This window comes from Mus caroli, chromosome 18 (assembly GCF_900094665.2).
Source record: "Mus caroli chromosome 18, CAROLI_EIJ_v1.1, whole genome shotgun sequence".
Taxonomy (NCBI): Eukaryota; Metazoa; Chordata; class Mammalia; order Rodentia; family Muridae; genus Mus; species Mus caroli.
The window spans coordinates 54,953,019-54,973,843 of NC_034587.1; the positions used below are offsets into that span (position 1 = coordinate 54,953,019).

Genomic DNA, 20,825 nt, shown 5'->3' on the forward strand with positions numbered 1-20,825 from the left:
TTTGGACTAGAGAATGTTAAATCTAGACTTTAAGATCCACTGTAATTGGATTTTTAAAATAAACAACACAAAATTCTCCACAGAACTTCTAATAAAACGCCCGGAGGAACGTGTTTCATAATGTTAGTAACTAAAAAAAAATCAGGTATTTGTATCGTGCAAGGTATTGACTTCTTTCTACTTGCCAAAGTGCACAATGGGAAATAAATCCAAATCTAGAATCCTCAATCCCTATAGCAATGCTTCCTCCTCTGACACCATTAGTTCATTGTCCAGAGAAGTACGGTGGGAAGATAGAGGAACTCAAAAGAGACAGAGGGCAGGGTATATTTGTCTTCTCTGAGGACTCAGCAAATCCAACCTTCTCCAAGTAATTCCTGCATAGCTCTGAACAGCTTAGAACTTGATAGAGGGTGTGGCTAGGGACTGCTGCGGAATCTTATATATATTCTTATAGTCACACTTAATAGGCAAAAAAAGAATAAAAGAAGAGAAAAATAGGGGGAAATACCACAACAGTATTAAGGCTTTAATTGGCAGATGGTTAGACTTCCCATCAGGATGCCCCTTCACCTCCTCCGTTCCTTCAGGATTTTCTGATGAGCTAGTCCCCAGTCTCATTTAGTTCTGTAGTGAGGGTTTTCCATCAAGTGATATTTATCTGGCAGGGGATGCCTGAGCCACGCATCCCCAGCTGTTTTTTTGTTTGTTTGTTTGTTTGTTTTTGTTTTTGTTTTTTAACAAATAGCCTTGCACATTCTTCCTCTGTCACAGACAATCTTGATGGAACCAAAAGACATTCACATTCACCATGGTCCTCTGGCCTTGTTCCAAATGTATGAACTTAGCTTTGCTATTTCATCATCCACAGGAGATGTATGGTTTTAAAATATGCAAGCATTAAAAATTGACAGCGTTCTAAAAGGAGGAAGCATTATAAACATAAAAAATAACATACTTGTGTGTTCCTTCATGTATCTTACTACAGTCTACACAACACTATCTTATTAAATCCTTCAAACTGCTCTTGTAATTATTGAATAAAATACAGTTCAATTACGATGGGAAAGGTCAGAAGTTTGCTTCAAATGCGTTAGATTGTCTTCCTCATATCAAGGGAGCTTTCCATTTTGTACACATAACTTCTAAAGTTTTTCTGACATACTTCTGGTTTATGTCACCACACCCACACTGACTCCCTAAGCCAACATAAAGATTCTGGGCTGTTTTGCCACCAGCAGGTGTTAGGCTTCTGATGGAAGTCTTAGGATTTAAAATAGGAGGTACGGGGAAAACCTTATGGTAAAAGTAGACTACTCTCAAATCTTCTTATACTGTATCAGGATTGAACTGTTCTAATAATATAATTTGAGGACTTACAACTTGGTTCAAAATATCCTAAAAGTGAGTTTCATCCCAAATGGCTTTATTTGGGGCTTTCTGAAAAAAAAATTGGGAATACTTTGTAAACCCCTTATTTAGTTAGTAAAGAAAGCACCCTGAGGTGTTTTAAAAGGAGCATGCGTCAGCACGTATTTCACAGCCTTTACCCTCTAATGGGATTTCTTCAGAGGTTTGCAGACCAGCGATGGGTTTCACAGCTTATTGATTGAACACAGGTGAAGCCTGCGTCAGCATCTTTAAAGCTCTCTCATCCTGATATCACTGAAGCTGAGCACTGAATCAGAACCTCTAGGAACTGGCATGGGGACGTGTGTTTGGGCCAAAATGTCCAGGTTATTCCTATGACTGAGAAACGGCAAACACCAAGTCTTCATTTCCCAGACAGCAATTTTACTTACACAGTAAAGTGTTAAATTCTGATTCAAGCTTCTACTATAATATTCAGAACTTAATTCTTTTCCTTTCAAGATGAAAATGCTCTTGTTCAAGACTGGAATGTGCCTTGTGTGCTATTTCTAAATCAGATGAAAACACTCACGAACATGCAACTTGGCCCATATGGAAGGGATTTGCATGCATTAAACTGTGACATTAAGTATGGTCATGGGAAACATCTGTAACCCACAGAAGAAGAGGCACCCGTGGAATTGGGGGTTCCTGGTTCCAATAGATGTACCTGATGCATTGCCATAATTGTGCTTGTAGATACCAGATATAGAATCACAAATTATACCCTATGAGGAGTACCTACACTTGGCTTCCTGTATGGCTTTAGATAAATTTCCAAGTCAAAAAATTTCCTATGTGATGTCAACGTCTTAGAAAACACAGCAAATTGAAACCATATCGCAGCCTCTTCCCTTTCCCACAGCCGACGTGAACAACAACAGCTCAAGAGAGGTCAAACCGACCATCAAGACAAGATTATCACCAACACTTAATTAAGGAAACAGCCCCAGAAAGCCATTGCAATGATAGGCCAGGATGACCCAGAAGGAAGGACTCTGCAAGCTTTCCCCTGCAGACCAGAGAGGGAGTGAGGGTAGCTACTCAAAATCCTGAGAAGGTCCACCAGTTCTCCACAGAGAGCCATCTTTGACTTTAGATTATGAACTAGAGAAAATGTGTAGGGGTAGAGGCCCCGCTACCAATATAGCATCACACTGGAAGGGAAAGCCAAAGCCCTGGAAGGCTCCAACCAGTGTGATCTCTACCAGATGGAAGGAAGTTACGGATGATTTGCTGGTCATCACCACATAGGGCCAATTATCTCCAGCATTAAACAGAAGAAAATAAATGAGGAACGTAGAGGAAAAAAGAGTCTCATGGGTAGGGGGCAAGAGACTGGGTGAAATTCTTTACAAGGACAGGGGGAGAAGGGGTAGACTCTGCAAAGAAAGGGATGGGGGAAAGCTAAAACATACAGAGTCTTCTCACAGCAAGACACCATACCTTAAATGGGGGTGGGACCACCAACTACCATAGCCCAGCTGAGGTCTTCCTCTGTCTCAGGGGGCTCAGATCACCAAGAGCCTGAAATTCCTGGGCTTCCAACAAGAGCTATAGAATGAAAATGATATGTAGGAACAAGACTGTTCCATTACTGGGGAAGAAAGGTGTCACTAGGAACCCAAACAAAAAATAGACAGGAGTTCTTTGCACTACTAAAGTCTCTGCTGAAGACTATGTAACAAGATGAACTGAAGGCCTGAAGAGAGGACTCAGCAGTTTAGAGCACATGCGCAAGACCTAGGTTTGGTTTTTAAGACCCAAATGATATCTCATAAATATTCCTAGCTCCTGTTCTAGGGGGTGGGATGTCCTCTTCTAACCTCCAATGGCAGCAGGCATGCATGTGGCATGCATTTGTACATGCAGGTAAAACACTCATACACATAAAGTAAAAAGAAAAAAAATTAAAAAGAAAACAAAAGAGCGGCATCTAGGTGATAAAACTAAAGAAAGAAACTGAAGACAAAAGCAGATTATTATAAAAGTGTCCATTGGTGAAAAAAACAGACGGGGCTCAAAACTGACTTTCTAACAAAGATTAAAACAAGTACAGAACAGATAGCAGATTAAGTTTATTGATACATATTAATATGACTGAAGTGGAGGACCTAAACTTGAGCTCAAAGATATAATAGAAGAAAAGTTCCATTAGGCTTTCGAGAGGTTATTATTCTAGATCAATCAATCCCTAAAAATTAGATAATGAAGAAATACTGTACACAATTAAAAAGCCAAAGAACTCAGTGTTGCAGAAAAATAGGTAGTAATTTAAATGTAAAAGATAAGGCTAGACCCGAATGTCTTCAAGGCATATTCAAAGCCAAAAACTAATTGTATTATATCCAAAGAAGTGAGTGGAAAGTGTATAAACCTCTCGTAGTTCAAACCTGAGACAATAGTTCCACATTCCTGATGATGAGAAGACACTCAGGAGTAGATCTTTGAGAAGCTATTCCATTATAAAATGTCATTGAGCAACCATGTTGCGAAGAAAGGAACACTGTAATTACCTTTTGGTTCAACAGACAGATTTCGTCTTCAAACGACTCAAGAATTGAAAATAAAAGTTATTTACTCATGATTAAGTGCTGTAAGGCTCGTCATTTTTTTATATGAATTAATGGTTTTGCCCAGTAATATTTTTCCTTTGCTCTGAAAGACTCTCTTTAACACTTCACAGTGGTGACGTTTTTATATTTCACATCTTAAAACTGATTTATTTCATTTTTCCTTTTTGAAAGAGTACTTTCTAAGTCTGCCCAGGTTTGTGTTTAAAGGCAGCCCCCTGAGAATGCCTCTCTGCCATCCTCTGACCTGCTTTCTTCCCAATCAGAAATTCCCTGGCATCAGCAAGGCTTACCTTGCTTCTCTCTTTTTTTTTATAGGTTCTTTTTTTTAATTAATTAGTTAATTAATTAATTTATTACATGTAATGCACTGAAGTTGTCTTCAGACGCACCAGAAGAGGGCATCAGATCTCGTTGCGGATGGTTGTGAGCCACCATGTGGTTGCTGGGATTTGAACTTCGGACCTTCGGAAGAGCAGTCAGGTGCTCTTACCCACTGAGCCATCTCACCAGCCCCCTAGAGATGCATCTGTTTCCGCTGGCTGCTAGGAAGGGTTTCTCAACATCCTTGCCTTTTTAGAAATGTGACTATCATGTTCCTTGACATTTGAAATGTTTCTTGTCTTAGGCCTCATTGGTATTCTTGGTTATGTCAGTTAACAACATGAAAGAATTTGGGGGTATTTTCAACTATTATTTTTTCTTTCATCCACCCCTCTGATAACTTCAACTGCATGTATTTAAACTTGCTAGAAATTGACACAAAGCTCAATTCTGTACCCTTACATTCGATGGCCTCTGCCTCTGTAATATATTTTAATATTTCTCTTGATGTGTCCTTAGCTTTACTAATATTTTCATCTATAATACTCAATAGCTCATGTCTAAATGTTCTGTTTGGTACCAATGCTGCTAATGTTTTCTCTAGTGTTATGGACAAACCAAATATCATTGAAGCAATCTTACATTGTCTCCTCTACAACCCTAATGTTTGCATGAGTTCTGAGTGACTATGATTTCACTGTGGCTGACCACAGGGAACTTTTGATCGTTCATAACTTACTAGATGCCGAGTGTTGCCAGTGCTTGCCTGACTATTTGGAACTTTTGTAATCACATAAATAGTTCTGAATTTAGATACTGGATATTTGATCCTCGTGAGTATTTACAGTAGTTCTGAGTCAATAGTCAGGACCAGAATAAAATTTATTCTATGGCTAATTACTTGCTTTTATTATTTAACACCCTGTGCTTTAAATACTTTCCTGAGTGTTAAAATCCATACCTATGTGACTTTACATCTTCGTCTGATGGAAGAGCACACCCCGAGATTCATTTTGAGTCTCCTGGGTCGTTCTGTTCCTTCTCCAGCTTTAGGATGACAGCTCAAGCACCTCATGACCTCATCACGTTTTACAGAGGCGAATGGTGTGATCCTGTATGTATAGTTCTTTAGATATGCTCAACTCCTCCTTAGTGTTTTGTCCTAAGAATTCTAGCCATCATGGTCTTCTGGGATCTCAACTACCTTACTGCATCTCAGGGAGTCTGTGAGGCTGGGCCTGTGTCCTTTCTAACTGTAACACGGCATGGGAGACTCCAGCAGCTAACTGGAAAGTCGGATGGCTCATTCTGCTCATTTTTCTTTCTCTCATCCATAGCCAGGATTTGCTGCATAGTATGGTCATTGGCTTTTGCATTCCTTACAATCAAGCATCCAAGGAAATCAGCCAAAAAGGAAAGGCTTATTTTGACTCAGGGTTTCCATTGGAGGTCACTGGGTTTCACTGCTTCTGTGTCTGTGCTAAGGCAAAACCTCACAGCAAGGAGAGGAACAAGGCCACCCACCTTATGGCCACTAGGAAGAAAAGAAAGAGCACCTCCTCCAAAACCCACTAAGGTCCTGAATCCATTAATGGAGTCACATGGAGGAAGCTGGAGAACGCATCAGCATCCTATTGTCTGCTGCCTAGTGAACACTGTTTTACCGAGGATCAAACTGTCATGAGTGCTTAGGGACATTTATGATCCAATCCATAAAGCTAGGTGTCCAATATTTTTCAGAATTGTCTTAAACATTTCACTTTTCCTTTTCAATCAGGAGGATCAATCTGGCCTCCACTGGTTTATCCTGGTCTCAGTCAAGTCTCAACTTTATTTTAAGATGAGGAATTTTGATCATTTTAGGACAAAAAAACCCAAACTTTGATTATATGAGTCCAGAAATATAATCTCAAATTATATGCAAAAATAAATTCATTTATGGCAGATAGCAAAATAAGGAAATTCCAGCGTTAGCTGTCTTACTGACTTCAGTAAGCACATCCGTTATTCTTCAGTAGCACATCCGTTATTCTTACACACACTGACAGGTAGACACAGTGCATTTTTAGGAGACAGCATATGTGATCCACCTGAAGGTGTGGCCAAACATGAAGGTTCTGAGGCTATGACTCCTGTGTTCAATTCCTCCTTCCCCTCCCACCTATTAGCTTTGGGGAATTTGGATAAATTACCTTCTTGTGGACCACCGTTTTTATTTTTGTAAGGAAAATTTAAAAGTGCTATCTTTGGGTCTAGGGAGATGATACAGTGGGTAAAGTGATTGCTACCCAAGAATAAATGACTGGAGTTCAGGTTCACGTCATCCGAAAGCTGGATGTAGTGGTGGATGTGTATAACCCCAGCGCTGAAGTGCTAACAAGCGGATTCAGCCCATCTAGCCAACAGGTGAGCTCCAAGTTCAGTGGGAGATGGGAGATTCCGTTTCAGAAATCTAAGGTGGAAGAGTGAAAAGACACCCAATACCAAGCACAGGCTCCCACAGATGCACTCCAAGGGGAGCAAACTCCCATGGCCCCCTATAATTACAATTTTTAAAATGAATTAAATTAAAATATGTTTTCTTTGTGTTAGTACAATACTTTAAATACTTTAAAGCATCGATCATAGGAAATGTTCAGTAAGTATTATTTCGTAACATTACATACTTTTTAAAAACTTAATAGTTATGCTAATAGTTTAACTTAGGCACACAAACACTGTTATTCCAGTGCATATACCATATAACCTCGATACTCAGTTGCTATACTCTGATATATGTGAATTCTCCAAAGTCTTCTTGGTGCGCGCTCTCTCTCTTCCCAGTCTACATTCCATCTTGTCACCCTATACTGACCTTTGTGGTGATTACTTTCAAGTCCAGAAGTCACTCAGAGCCCCTCCCTCAGTGTGGAGTGAATAAAGAGCAGCCTTTTGGCTTTGGCTTCCCTGACACTGTACATGGAGGTCTGAGTATTTTCTTGCAGCCTTGTCCTTTCTTTCATCGACTGTGTATTATGGTCACACTTATGAATGTGCCCCCGAGAACACTCAGGACCTTTCCTCTGCATTTCTTCTCTGGCTCCTTCTGTTTGGAATCCTACGGGCTCACAAAGACCCTTCTTGGTGAAAAGCCTAGGAACCATACTTTCTGGGCAGTGATGGGTTTTAAAGGGGTCAAACAATCAGAAATGAGTAACAGCAATTCAGATATTTAGGGTAAAATAAATCTGTTAAAGTAAGTTACCCTACATTGTCCAGTCATTAAACTGTGTAACAAGCAAGACGGTGAGGATGCTACAGAACGTTTTCTAGCCAACCTTATATTGTTACAAAATAACAAGGATAGAAATGGGTGTCCTGTCGCTAACTGTTGTCATGAACCAGAGTAAGGAGTGAGAGCCCAGAATCCTAACTCATCAGCCTGGCCTCACCACACCTAGTAAGATCATCATGTCTAAGTGTGCAGCTCTTTGACATGGCTTCATGGTGTTTATAGCTATAGCACCTTCTCTGTGCCAAACAGCAGCTAGGAACTTCCTCAGTTAATGCTCCTTTCATGAAGATGAGATTCTCTAACATGTTCCCATGTATTGTAAGCCCTTCCTGTCAAGAGAAGCAGCATTAAACAGTATCTCTACGAAGTGGTCCACATGAGACTTACGTTTGAATAAGTAACCATTGCATCCATCTTTTTGATAACTCGGGGAGCTGTGGGAACTATCAGCAGCAGCAGCTGTGCGCTGTCAAGCTTTATTATTGTCATTTAATTCCCACAGAAACTTATGATCTGTATAGAAGCGGTTGTCAGAGAAGGCGGGCAATGCTAACCAGGGTAATACCAACTTCTGAAGGTTTACTGTACCCAACATTCCCAAGACACAATAGATAGCATTGGATGCCTGCCATGCCATGGGCACACTAATTATATGTCAGGTTACACTACTGTTAATCCTCTCAATAATTCTAAGGGAGAATTACAAGGTTATAGTCGCTCTAGAGACAAGTATTATTTGTTTTGGATCTTTGGGCTAAAACTGCATTTGTTACTTCATGCTCACTCTACATATATGTATTTAATTCCTTTCAACAAACTCCTACATAGCAATATTTTATGACAATTAAGTTTTTTATTAGTTTATATATGGTACAGCAGCATTGCCTAGCTTCCAGACATTGTTAACATAGTGCCATCTGATCTGATGTTGAAGTGGGGAAATGCCATATTCTGCAGATGTAAGCAGAGAGGCTTAAGTTAAAAATGGAGAGGTGGAAGTCACAGCCTTTTCTAGATAAATCTATTCAAGAATCGATTTTCCCCAAATCCCAAATCCTCCCTCGACACACACCAGCATCACAAGCCCTGATGAACACCACTTCTTCCATCTCTGTCATCTTTTATTTTTCTTCTCTTCCTTTGCTTCTGCTCCTTAGAGTCTGCTCCATCCCCCCATCTCCCCCCTTTGTCTTCTCAATGGCATTCAAGATAAAGATGCCATCTGAGCCAGTGCCAAGACATAAAGTTCTCACAGATCTTCTGGTATTTCTCTGATGCCCATTTAAGGCTAAGTTTAGCTTAAAGCGTGCAAGGTTATAAAATGTTCTTCTTAATGACTTTGCTGGAGCAGAAGTGTGTGTGTGTGTGTGTGTAAGCATGTGTGTGTAAGTGCTAAGATGTATGTGCTCACAGGCACATAAGCATATGTGGGTTTAACATTTATACTCCATACTATCTCTTCTTTGCAATTTCCATTCTACTAAATCTTCAGTGTGAAAGAAAAGGGAAATGTACTTCTGGGGAGAACTGGCCCAGTCCATTACAGTAATGTAACTAATTATGAAGCTTAAATAGAGTTAGACTGAGCCATAATATCATTTGTAATATCAAGTACAGGCGATAGTCTAATGGCGTTTTACTGTGGTGGAAAACTATACATTCTGTTTTTCAGTCTAGATTTTCATTGCTGACAGGAGCACTGTTCTGATTGCCCACAGCTGAGAAGCATCTCTGAGCTCATGACTTCTTTCCATTCCTATTATGGCGTCTACCACAGAAACTGTACCTTTGTATTGGAAGAAGATTTCCAGTCCTGGTCCCTAAATACACAATTAGCTTCTCTTGAATGGAGTATACACTATTTCATCATAACTAGATTCCCAAGATCAATACTTAATAAGTTCTTAACAAATATTTGAGTGAGTAAAAGTTAAATATTCTAAATAAAAGTAGTTTAGCAGTAGTCGTATATTCTAATTTATGGCTGAAAAGATTAAAAGAAATAAAATACCAGAGCTTGAAAATAAATAGTCACTCATAAGATTTTAGAATAAGAAAGGATTTTCCAAACACAGTGACCATGGAATGAATCACGGTGGGCTTTTCCATGGAAATGAGAAGAATGTGTCAAAGTCTCCATTGTTCTCAAACATCCTGCAAACTTCTTGTTATATTTATATGATATAGATTAAGAATATAGCTCAGGATATAGATTTATCCACAGATATGTTTATTGCACAGAGCTGAATCCAAAACAAAACCAAGTGTCACTTAAATGTCAAGTGACAGAAGACAGCCTGGCCGGATACCTGTGACAGAGGGACTAAGGCTGGGGCCTTGAGTTGGACTGCAGTATATGTCTGCTGATTTTCATAATCACAGTGCTACATGTCTGATCTGAGCAAAACTTCCCTGTCTGTGAGATTGGAGAATGGCTTTATAAAGAGCAGAGGCTTGGTCAACCGATACAGATTCATCCGTGTAACTATAGGGTGTAATGCAGCCATCGAAGCCCACGGTGTATCTAACAGTGCCAAAGGAGAACAGACGCATAAGAGTGTTTCCAATTGTGGAGGAGCAGATTCTAGGAAGAATGGCAAGATCCCCTTCTCTGAAAATACTTTATGTCCAATAAAAACGAGAGGCTAAAATTATCTAGTAAATAAATAGTAATTAATGCTGAGCCTGGAAATATGAATATCTGCAACTTCTCTTTTACCTTGTATTATTTTCTAAATTACCTTGTATTATATGCATATTTCTGTTCATTTAAAAAGTACAATAAAATATAGTTTAAATAAAAAGTATTGCATCGACAATCCTTGAAAGTATCAAGTCTACTGCCCACAGAGGTCTGTAGGATACTGGTTTGCTTCTCCCACCACACATTCCTGTATCTCTGCACATATTATTTATTCTCTGGGTTACTAAAATACTACAGAAGCCCGCCGTGCATCCATTATAATAAATTCCAAGTCCTGGACATCAATACAGGATAACAAGTGTATGAGTGATTTACAACTTGGAGTTTGTCTACGTTATTCCCAGATTTCAGAGAAACTCTAAGGTGGCTCTCCTCCTGTTTTGGGGCATGGAGATGAGGTCTAAGTGGCTTGCTGACTATCACAGTTACCTCAGCTCTTGACCTATGCAGAGGCGAACAAAGATCCAGACAATTCAAACTTTTCTAATGAGACTTGAGGTTGCAATCATGAACTACTCTAGTGGCGACTATGATTGGATCTGTTGGAGACGGTGCTGATGTCACATTCATACTGAACCAGGTGATATGGTGTGTGTGTGTGTGTGTGTGTGTGTGTGTGTGTGCGCTTTAAATGTCCCAGTTAAGTAGGAGTGAAACTTATGTATTCAACCAATCAGGATAGTGACAAGGAAATTGCTGCAGGTAGACATGAGAGCCCTGTGGCTCCAGGACTCCAGGAACACTACAGGACCCTGCCTCAGCATCCCTTTGGACAATGAGTTCAGGTATATATAAGCCTACACAACTGTATGATTTCATACACCTTCCCTATACACCTTCCCTAAAGACATGAAATCTTTGCTATTACAAGCCACACAACTGACCCACAATCCCATGCCCTTGCAAATGCACATTTTGGAAAGGTTTATCTTGCAAACGTTGATTCAAAAACTAATCTTCTAGACCCGCTTTTTAAAAAGTGCCTTCTTCTGGTAGTGTTGGCAAGACTTAAAAATGAAAGGCAATATCACTAGGTATCAGGGTAGTTGAAGTTTTATAGAATTAAAGGCTTTTGTAAGAAAAACATATTTTACATGACAAAAACAATCTGCAGTCACAGTTTGTATATAACTAAGAAGGTGTGTCATATGTTTTTACCAGACGCTCTTCAGGGAACACTTCAAGAGCAATGCAATCATCAAGTAAGTTTTTCACTGAAGTTAAAGAAGTTTTTAGAAAGGACTGTGGGCAAACACATTGGGAATCACATAATCATTTTAGTGTGTTTGAACATCCTTCAGGCAGACTCCCTTACTTCCTCTCTGTCTCCTTGAAATTTCTGTTGCTAAGAAATAAGGTATGCTTGGGGGAACATTGAGGCCTACTCTATAATGCTGATTTCTGTTCTTGTTTTTTTTTTCCCCCCTCAGGTGCATATGAAATGCTTTTTTTTTTTTTTCATCTACTTGGTGAAAAAAGCAAAACTAATGGAAAACTTTTATGTGCTTTGGACAGAACTGAGCGTTCTGCGCTTTAGCACGTGACCACAAGGCCTCTCCCTCTTCTTCTGTTAACTATAAAAGGTCATTGTGTGTATCATAAAGACAAGAGACTCCAGAGTTTCAGATTACAGCTCCAAGACTCAAGTTAAATCGCTTAATCATGCCAGTCATTAGCTGCACACAGTCTCTGCCTGATTCCAGAGTGTAGTCTACCAGAACCCAGATAGCTGGAAAAGCAGACCTGCTCTATGGGGCCCCTGAGCCCAGGAGGCCAGTTTAAAGGGAAATTCTATGTATTGCACATTAAACAGGGAAATTTTCCTTGACTTTATAAAACTCTCTTTTTTTCTTATATAATAAGGAACATGTATTCTGAAATCAGTAATTGAGCAAGAACACGGACTTTAACTCTAAACAGGCAAATTAACCTATTTACTCAACATAAATGGGTCATTCCTCTTCTATATAGTAGTTATGATAGTTCTGAAGGAAGAATAGGAACTCCAGTTTTATAAAAATTATGTTTATGTAAAAAAAAATCAACGGAAAAAGAAATGTGTCCTTGAAAGATTAAAGTTCACGGCTGCAATTTAGGAGTGGAAATTCCTGGCTGCTTCTTAGAAAGAAACAAAGCTTTTATGCTTTCAATACAGAAGGGCAGTGATTAAAGGCATTTTTTTAAACAAGTTTTTTTAAAGTATCCTTAAGGTCAATTCATTAACGGATTAATTTTATAATTTCTTCTGCAAACATGTTACTGTGCATGTACAATGCAGACAGCTCTACCGGAGGAGTCAAATCACCAGCTGCAAACGAGTAACTGTTGCAGAACTGCAATGGAAGCCTAGGATGAAGGACACAACCATCTCTGTGCCAGTTAGAAACTAATTTGAATCCTGCTTAGAGACGAAAGAGCTGTAGAGTTTCGAGCATCGTTTCCACTGGTCAGGACTGCGTTTGCCTTTTTAGGTTTACCATCTTATATTCTGTGGTTTTTACATCACATGGCTTAGGGAATCTGTATTACTCCATTCCAACAATCTGTGCTAACATGTCACAACTCATTTTCCTTCCCCCAGTAAGAACATCTGGTAAAAGCTTTAGAATTTACCCGAAGAATAATGATAAACTCTGTCATCTGTGGAATGTACTTCTGTCCCAAGAAATCTCAATTACATTAGGGATTGCATAAATATCTCAATGTGCATACACACAGACATATGTTAAAAGTTGGCATAAGTCTAACTTCTCAGACTTCACCATATTATTCAAATTTCCCAATTTAGTCTCAAGACTTACACTAAATGCCAAGATGAAATTTTTCTGAGGATAGTGAGTCTCAGTTTTAAAGTGCAAGGTATGTGCACAATTTAAGCATTCTTTGCACCTATACCCGTAATCATCTCACTGACATTAATACCATACACTTTAATTTCCAGTGAAGTTCTATGTGTCTTTAGATGTCACCACAGCCCATGGGAAGAAAAAATTGAAGATGTATCTAGCAATAATATGATACTGTAATATTACTTTTAATCTAAACTTAGGTTTGCTCTCATGACTCAGCACTCAGCAGTTATTTATTACATTTTATAAGGTTTAACTTCTTTGGTGGATCACGGTGGCCACACTTGCCATCAGGCTATATGACTACACTGCTAGAGCATCAATGCCGGCTGTTCTCAGCAGCTGAGAGGAAACAGGTTTAGTTGCTGTGGAAATTACTGCAAGCTGATTTTATAATGGCTTTCATGACTGCTTACAGAGACACAGTGCCCAGCACAGGATACTTTCTTAGCTGTCTTGCCTAAAGGAAGTTCTGCTGGGTTTCCATATCTAGCTCTTCCTTGCAAGTGGCATTGGGGAGGCTTATTCCCATACCATGCTGCGGGAAAGGCTGCTGAACCCACAGACAACACAGAACACTTTAATTTCACCGCGGACTACTGTGCGGAACCAAAGATTAATCCCTTTAGCATGAAATATCTCTGAAGACTCTAACTGACCCAGACTCGGTGATCGGAGAAGGTTCTCTCTAAAGGTGGATCAAGGATGTGTGTTGCCTCAGTAATGATTAAAGTCCTCATACGATCACAAGACAAACAACCAATAAAAAAATAAAACACTCCAGCATCCTCTCCAGTAAGGACCAACAGAAGCATATAATCCGGAGACTTCTGGGCTGGTGTTATGGAGTATAATGTGTGCTCTTATTATTAGGACAACTTGTGTCGGATTTTGTGGAGTTCAGCCAGGGACATATTGCTGCCACCACCACCACCACCACCACCACCACCACCATCATCATCATCTACAGTAGAGGGTGTATTCCCAACAGTGTCCAGAGAATAAATAAACATGATGAGACTCTGCCATGGGCCAGTAAGTTAACATCACCCTGAAGCGATTGCTTCTCAACTGGCTTCTCAGACTAGGGTCATTGTCATGAAAACCACTGATACGCTTGCTGCCCCAAATCTTACCATTCAAGCTACTGGAGCAAAACAATAGATATTTCACTAGACCAGTTCTCACTGGATAGCAAAAACATGCATTCGTCGTTATAATATTACAGAATAAAGTTTGAAACTGTAAATCCCATGTAAATTCCCTCTTACCTCTTTCGCACTGCGGCCCGGTGAATCCATAAACGCAAGCACAGCGGTTAGGGCCGATACAACGCCCCCCGTTCTGGCATCCATTCTCACAGACAGCTGCAGACACATAAAAAAAAAAAGATCACCAAGAGACAGCTTATTAAACAGCACCTTTAATCCATCAGCAAGATCCTGCAGCGATACTGTCAAGAAGGCATCTTATATCCAGTCACTTCTCTAAAACACAAGGGAATGTATCTGATTGGTTGGATGGAGATGCTTCAACAATGCATAGATCTGATCATCAAGCAAACACTTATAATAAGTTTATTTTTTTCTTTATCAGATTCATGGAGATTGGCTGGGTCTGATGCTCACGGAGTCAGAAGCTCACTATTCACTACTCAATCACTTTTTCTACTGGAACATAAGGGGACAAAATCATTCACATGCCCTTCCAGTGAGGTACCTATCAAAAATAAGACTCTCAAGAAGTACAGGCACAGGCTGAAGGTGCAGCCACCTAGCTCCTTCCTCACCCATTACCACTGTCCAGAGCATATGGTGTGATTGCTGCCTCCCAATCATAGCACTTGGGAAGAAAATATTTTCTCCCTCTTAAAGCATCACCGTGTCAGTAACCCCAGGGTGACTGCTTGCAGTTGTACTTTTCCCGCAAGGCATGATGCTCTATGGCTCTGGAGGAGTGTGTCTCCCCAGGAACCACGCCTGCTGCTTCTTTATCCATACATAACACATTATGCTTCTAAGCAGCACTTCTGACAAGCCATCACATTGAAAACCCAAGCTGGCCAACAGTTAGATGGGTAAACATAAAGGTCAGGAAAAGGGGGAATAAAGATGGGGGTGGACAGGAATGTCAAATGGAACAGAAACTTCCCAGAGATCTCTAAGGAGTGTGTAATTCTTGGAACCAACGGCCAGTGCTTGAGGCTCAATTGTAAACAATTACTAGATTTGGATGGAGGATGTCCCAACTGCCCAACACATACTTTGCAGAAGGATAACTCTAATTGAATGTGATTAATGAAAATGCAAGGAATCTTCTTTAAATGTGTCAAGTGGAAGAAAGTTTAAAGGACAGCCACTTTCCCAGACCCAGCCTCCTGTTACTGTATCAGTCTTTGGAAACGATACAGTTGGGGCAGGGGAGATGGCTCAGCCAGGAATACTTGCTGTGCAAGTATGACGGCCAGACTTTGGACTTTAGCATCCATACAAAAAAGTTTGGTGCCCCTGTGATCTTAGCACTGTGGAGATGGAGACAGACAGATTCCTGCAGCTCCCTGGCCAGCCATCGTAGCTGAATGGTGGCTTCAGCTTCAGTGAGACACCGTCCCCCACCAAATGTAAATGATCTAAGAAAGGCATTTGACAATCTCCGTCCTCCAGGAGCAGGCACATCTGCAACATTCCCTCAAATCACAAAGACAAATGGGGATAATCTGTCTGTCCATGCTTAGCACCTATAAGGAAGTAATAAGCTAGCTTTTTTGAGTTCTCCAAACCCAGACAGAAGATAGTGTTGATGAAAGTTCAGCTTCTCCTGCAGAGACTGGCCACTTACAATGTAACCCTAGCCTAAACTTTATCTGGGTTAGACTAATACCCCCGTATTTCTTCACAGTATATTTGGAGGGTTAGAAAGTAGAATTATTGCTCATAAAAAATTTATGTGGACATATGACATGGGTTGACACCAAATAACATGACACCAAAAAAAATGAGTTAGCAAATAGTTCTTACATTTCCCATGTCAAATTTCTAACACTGTGATAAGGGTCCTGGGAACAGAAAGACTTGGGCCCATTGCACTGCAAGTCATTTGTTCCTGAGCCTGTCAATCACATAAGAGAAACAGTTAGCTGGATTTAAGTCCCTCCTTCCATGTATTTTGTTACTGATGTAACCCTGCCCTGTGACAGCCCCTCTCAACACCTTTTGCTGCCACATTGCCAGGCATATGGGTGTATGAACAATTCCAGCACTTAAATTCCCTGATTCTCAGCACGCCTGCTCACAGCAGCGGGTGGTTCCCAGCCCACAGTATTGTGAGAATTATGTAAACCTGCATGCAAGGCCAAAGATATAATATGGCTTTTTTATATTCCTAGGGTGATTTTTTTTAATGGAGGATGGTTGGTTTGTTTGTTTGCTTAGAGCTAAGGTCTCTCTTTATAGTCCTGCCTAGCCTCAAAGTCACAGAGATCTGTCTACCTCTCCTCCCAAGTGCTGGAGTTAAGAGCATGCACACCACACGTGGCTTTTTTTTCTGTACTCTTAACTGCCATTTTATTTTGGTATAGAACACAAGCATGACATAGGAGACTTGTTATACTGAAGAGAAACAACAAAAGAGAAGCAGAAAGTCCAAATGGAGTATAGACACTCACAACATAAAGCAGGGTAATTTTCTTCTTTTGAGGGAGGTATGATTCTATAGATTAATATTTTTTGTAATAAATGAATCTGGAAATAGTACTTTACAGTTGAAACACTGCTGGAAAGACACGAATACATCCATATTTCTACCAGGCAAGAAATTCTGGCCACTCACTAAGAAGAAACTGCCTGTGCCTACCTAGCATGGGCGCAAAGGGGAGGGCAGGGAGGGTAGAGCAGACTCCATAAGAACAGAAGCTGCTGTCTGAGCTGCCAGCAACCTCTGCAACAGGAACATGACATCTGCAGCAAGAGCACCGCTTGGTGTCAGCCTGAAGAGCAAAGCACGCTCGCCTACCGGAGGAGCTTGGATGCTTAAAGAACACTTCATGTCAGACATGGCCCCAGCACCTGCTCTGTGCGAGGACACATGACAGGCACATTCTCATGAGCCAGACTCCAGCTGAGTCTGAAATTGTGGCTGTGACTTCTACAGACATCTCACATAAAAATACCATTCTCGACCATGTTAAGATGCCTAAAAAGAAGAAATAAACTTCCCTGATGGAGGACAGCATAAGGTGATATGGGGACTTTGCCTCCAGGGTATCAGGTCTGTCCTGTCTCAACCTATTTGCTTGATCAAAATTTCAGACCCCTTTCCCTTTGTCTATATCAAAATGGTGAGGTCACCTAAGGCTCTGACTTCAAGTCTGTTTTTTTTTTTTGTCTATAACATCCTAATTATTGTCTACACTTACGATTAAAATATTAGAGCTGGAATTTTAATCCAAATACATCCAATTTATGTCCCTGTCTTGATGTCTGTCCTTTGAACTGTGTTCACAGGCGAGTGCACTTAGAAGTCCAACAGATCTCTAGACCTAACACAGTGATTGATCTCCACCAGTCTCTGCCCATCTAGCCTCCCTGTCAGCTGTTCCCACATAATCAAATGGTATATCAGCCAGCCAGGCTCTACTGATACTTCTCAATCTGTAATTTTTTTCTTTTTCTTTTTTTCAACTCATCACACCTGGACCACAAATGACTTTCAGACCACAAGTGTGGCCTGCACTGTCACCATGTCACCAGTGCTTTTGCTGCCATGGTGGCCTGTGTCTATCCCCTCCTCTGCTTCCTTCCTGTTCCCCTCACAAGCCAAGCAGTGTCAACAAGGCATCCATGGTGACTTTGTAAACAATGTCAATCAGATCACAGCACTTGATGCGCTGGGCAGACTTAAGTCAACTTGACAGACACTAAAGTCATCTGAGGAGACGGAACCTCAACTGAGAAAATGTCTCAAGATCAGGCTTCAGGGAAGCCTGAAGGATATTTTCTTAATTCGTAATCAATGGGGCGAGGGCCCAGTCCATTGTGGGTAGTGCTATATCTGGGCTGGTGGTCCTGGGTTCTATAAGAAAGCAGGCTGAGCAAGCCAGTGAGCAGAACTCTTCCATGGTCTCTGCATCAGCTCCTGCCTCCAGGCTCCTTCCCTGCTTGAGTTTCTGTCCTGATTTCCTTTAGTGATGAATTGTGTGTTGGGAGCTTCAGTCCAATAAATCCTTTCATCCACAATTTGGTCACAGTGTTTCATCACAGCAACAGAAACCCTAACTGAGACACTTGACAATTGAAAAAACATTGCTTTCCCATCATGCTTGGCAGATCATTCAAGTTTCTTCCCTTGGTCTACTAAGCCAAACCTTTCTGTCCGGATCTGTCTCCTGCCATTGTCCCTTTGTCTCTGTCTCACTCCAGCCACAGAGGTCCCATTACTGTTTTCACAGTCCACGGAGTCTGTTTCTGCCACAACATCTCAGAATTTGCTTTTCCTTGTGTCCAGAACGCTTTTCTCACATGCTCACAGAGACTGTGACCTGTGTGCAAATTCTCATTCCATGTCTTCCCACCCTAGACCTTCTCACTACCTAAATTTACACTGGATTACACCCAACTTAGGTTTCTGTTGCTATAGTAAAACACTGACCAAAACAAACTTGGGGGAAATGGCTTATAGACCCTCATAGTCCACGATGAGACACAGTTGGGACAGGAACCTGGAGGCAGGTACCAAAGCAGAGACCATCACGGAACTCTACTTACTTACTGCCTTGCTCAGCCTGCTTTCTTATACAGCATAGGACCTTTAGCCCTGGGGAGTGGCACTTATGACAGTGAGCTGGACCCTTCCTATCAGTCACCAATCAATAATGCCCCACAGACTTGCCTACAGCATTTGATAAAAGCAACCCCCCAGTTGAAGTTCCCTCTTCCCTGATGAGTCCAGCCTGTGTCAAGCTGACAAGAAACTAGCCAGCATAGACTCTCACCTGTTTATTTACCTATCAGTCCTCTTCCCTAAATGAGCAATATTGCTGTGCCCTGTAGAGGGAAGGACACACAGTGACATCCCTAAAAAAATCGCTGCTGACATTTTAGGTAATGCTTTAACAGAGTTTAAATGTTTTCCTGGCCCTCCTGTCACCAAACATCATATTTCAAGGTTTTTTCTGGGTTCAGAAACTGCAAATCGTCATCTCCTTCTTCACTCTCAGCCATATAAGACAACTTAGAAGAAAACAAACTCTTCCTGTCCCTCTTGTTTACCAGCTACCACCCTCACCTTATTTGCTAACTACTGGATTTATCAGCTAAGGCTTTGCTTGTACCATAGGTTCTATTGCCCCTGCGACAAAGGTAGACAGAAGGCTCCATCCTATGAGACTCAGAAAAGAGCTGTTTGCATATATCCTGGCTGGCAACTCAGTGCCTAATAGATTCCTCCAACTAGACAGCATAGCATCAGTAAGGTTGACAGTGGGCCGGGCGAGGCTCAGAATACTCTTCTACAAGGGAGGGGCTTTTCACTCCTCAGCTGCTCCTTTGTGTGTTAGAAACAGACAAGACACCCTCTGATTGTTCTAGACACCCCAAGTATACCTGGGTACTGAATTCAGGCTGCAAACGACGAGGGCAAAGACAGTCCTAAGAAGTGCTCTAAACAATCACTTTGATGCTCTGCTCTGCTCAATGGTTCTAAAGAAGACGTCACGCTCTCCCTTTCAGAGCAGAAAGTTGAATTAGGAAAAGTACCTGTGACTTTCATCTGGTCAGATATGCTAAAACAGTCATCACTGGGTAACGACAAAGGGACATATGTTAGAACATCTTCCAGATGTTCCCCTTGGTCTCCCTCTCAGAAGAGGCCAAGCATCCCTTCTGGATGGGAGGAACCCTAGGCCTGGGGTTCTGCTGAACAGATTCTGGGCTGGATGTCTAAGGTGATTAAGGAAGGGCCCCTGATTCCTTCCTTTCCTTTTATTGGTCCAGTTTAGATAATGGCTCCAAGCAGGTTCTACTTGCAATGTATTCTGGGAACAAGAAGCCACCATCACAAGGGTCTGGCTTTCCCATCTACCTATGTCCCCCTAACTCTCCTTTAGAAAACACAAGCCTGTGGCCATCTTTACACAGAGTCCAGTCTTTGTAACAACACAAAAGTAAACACTAAAATATGTATTTTCTAATCTTCGAGTTGGTCTATTCCTGCCTTTAGCAGAATATAGACTGTTTACCTTACTTCAGATTGTCTAACATCTTTGTAGCATTGTTCAGGAAGTGACAACTACACCTAGAAGACAGTATTTAAAAATAACTAGAACAACCACAGTGCAATACTGCTTCATGCCTATGAGAGTGGTTTTCATTTATAAAGAAAAACAAAGCACCCAGGGTTAGCAAGGTAACCTGGGCCCCTTTGCTTCCTGTCAGGAATAACTCCTGCAGCTGTAACAGAAAACAGTATAGCTCTTCCTCAAACACTCTGAAAACAGAGGTTCCATTTCTCGGTAGATATTCTAAGAATGGAAATCAGGACTCAAACAGGTTTTTATAAAATAGTGTTTGCAACAGAAATCACTCACGACAGCCAAGAGACGAATGAACTGAAAGTTCATCAACAGATGTGTAAACAATGAGACCCGTAGACATGAGACACACACACACACACACACACACACACACACACACACA

The 20,825-nt window shown here is 41.0% G+C and overlaps 1 protein-coding gene across 2 annotated transcripts in view; it reads right to left on the bottom strand.

The window, feature by feature from the left end:
* Positions 1–20,825, bottom strand: part of Fbn2 (fibrillin 2) — a 203,252-nt gene that overhangs the window by 172,567 nt on the left and 9,860 nt on the right. For both annotated transcript variants that reach the window (XM_021150431.1, XM_021150433.1), the window contains exon 5: positions 14,406–14,501. In XM_021150431.1, the coding sequence (XP_021006090.1) occupies positions 14,406–14,501 (96 nt within the window). The remainder of the gene's footprint in view (positions 1–14,405; positions 14,502–20,825) is intronic.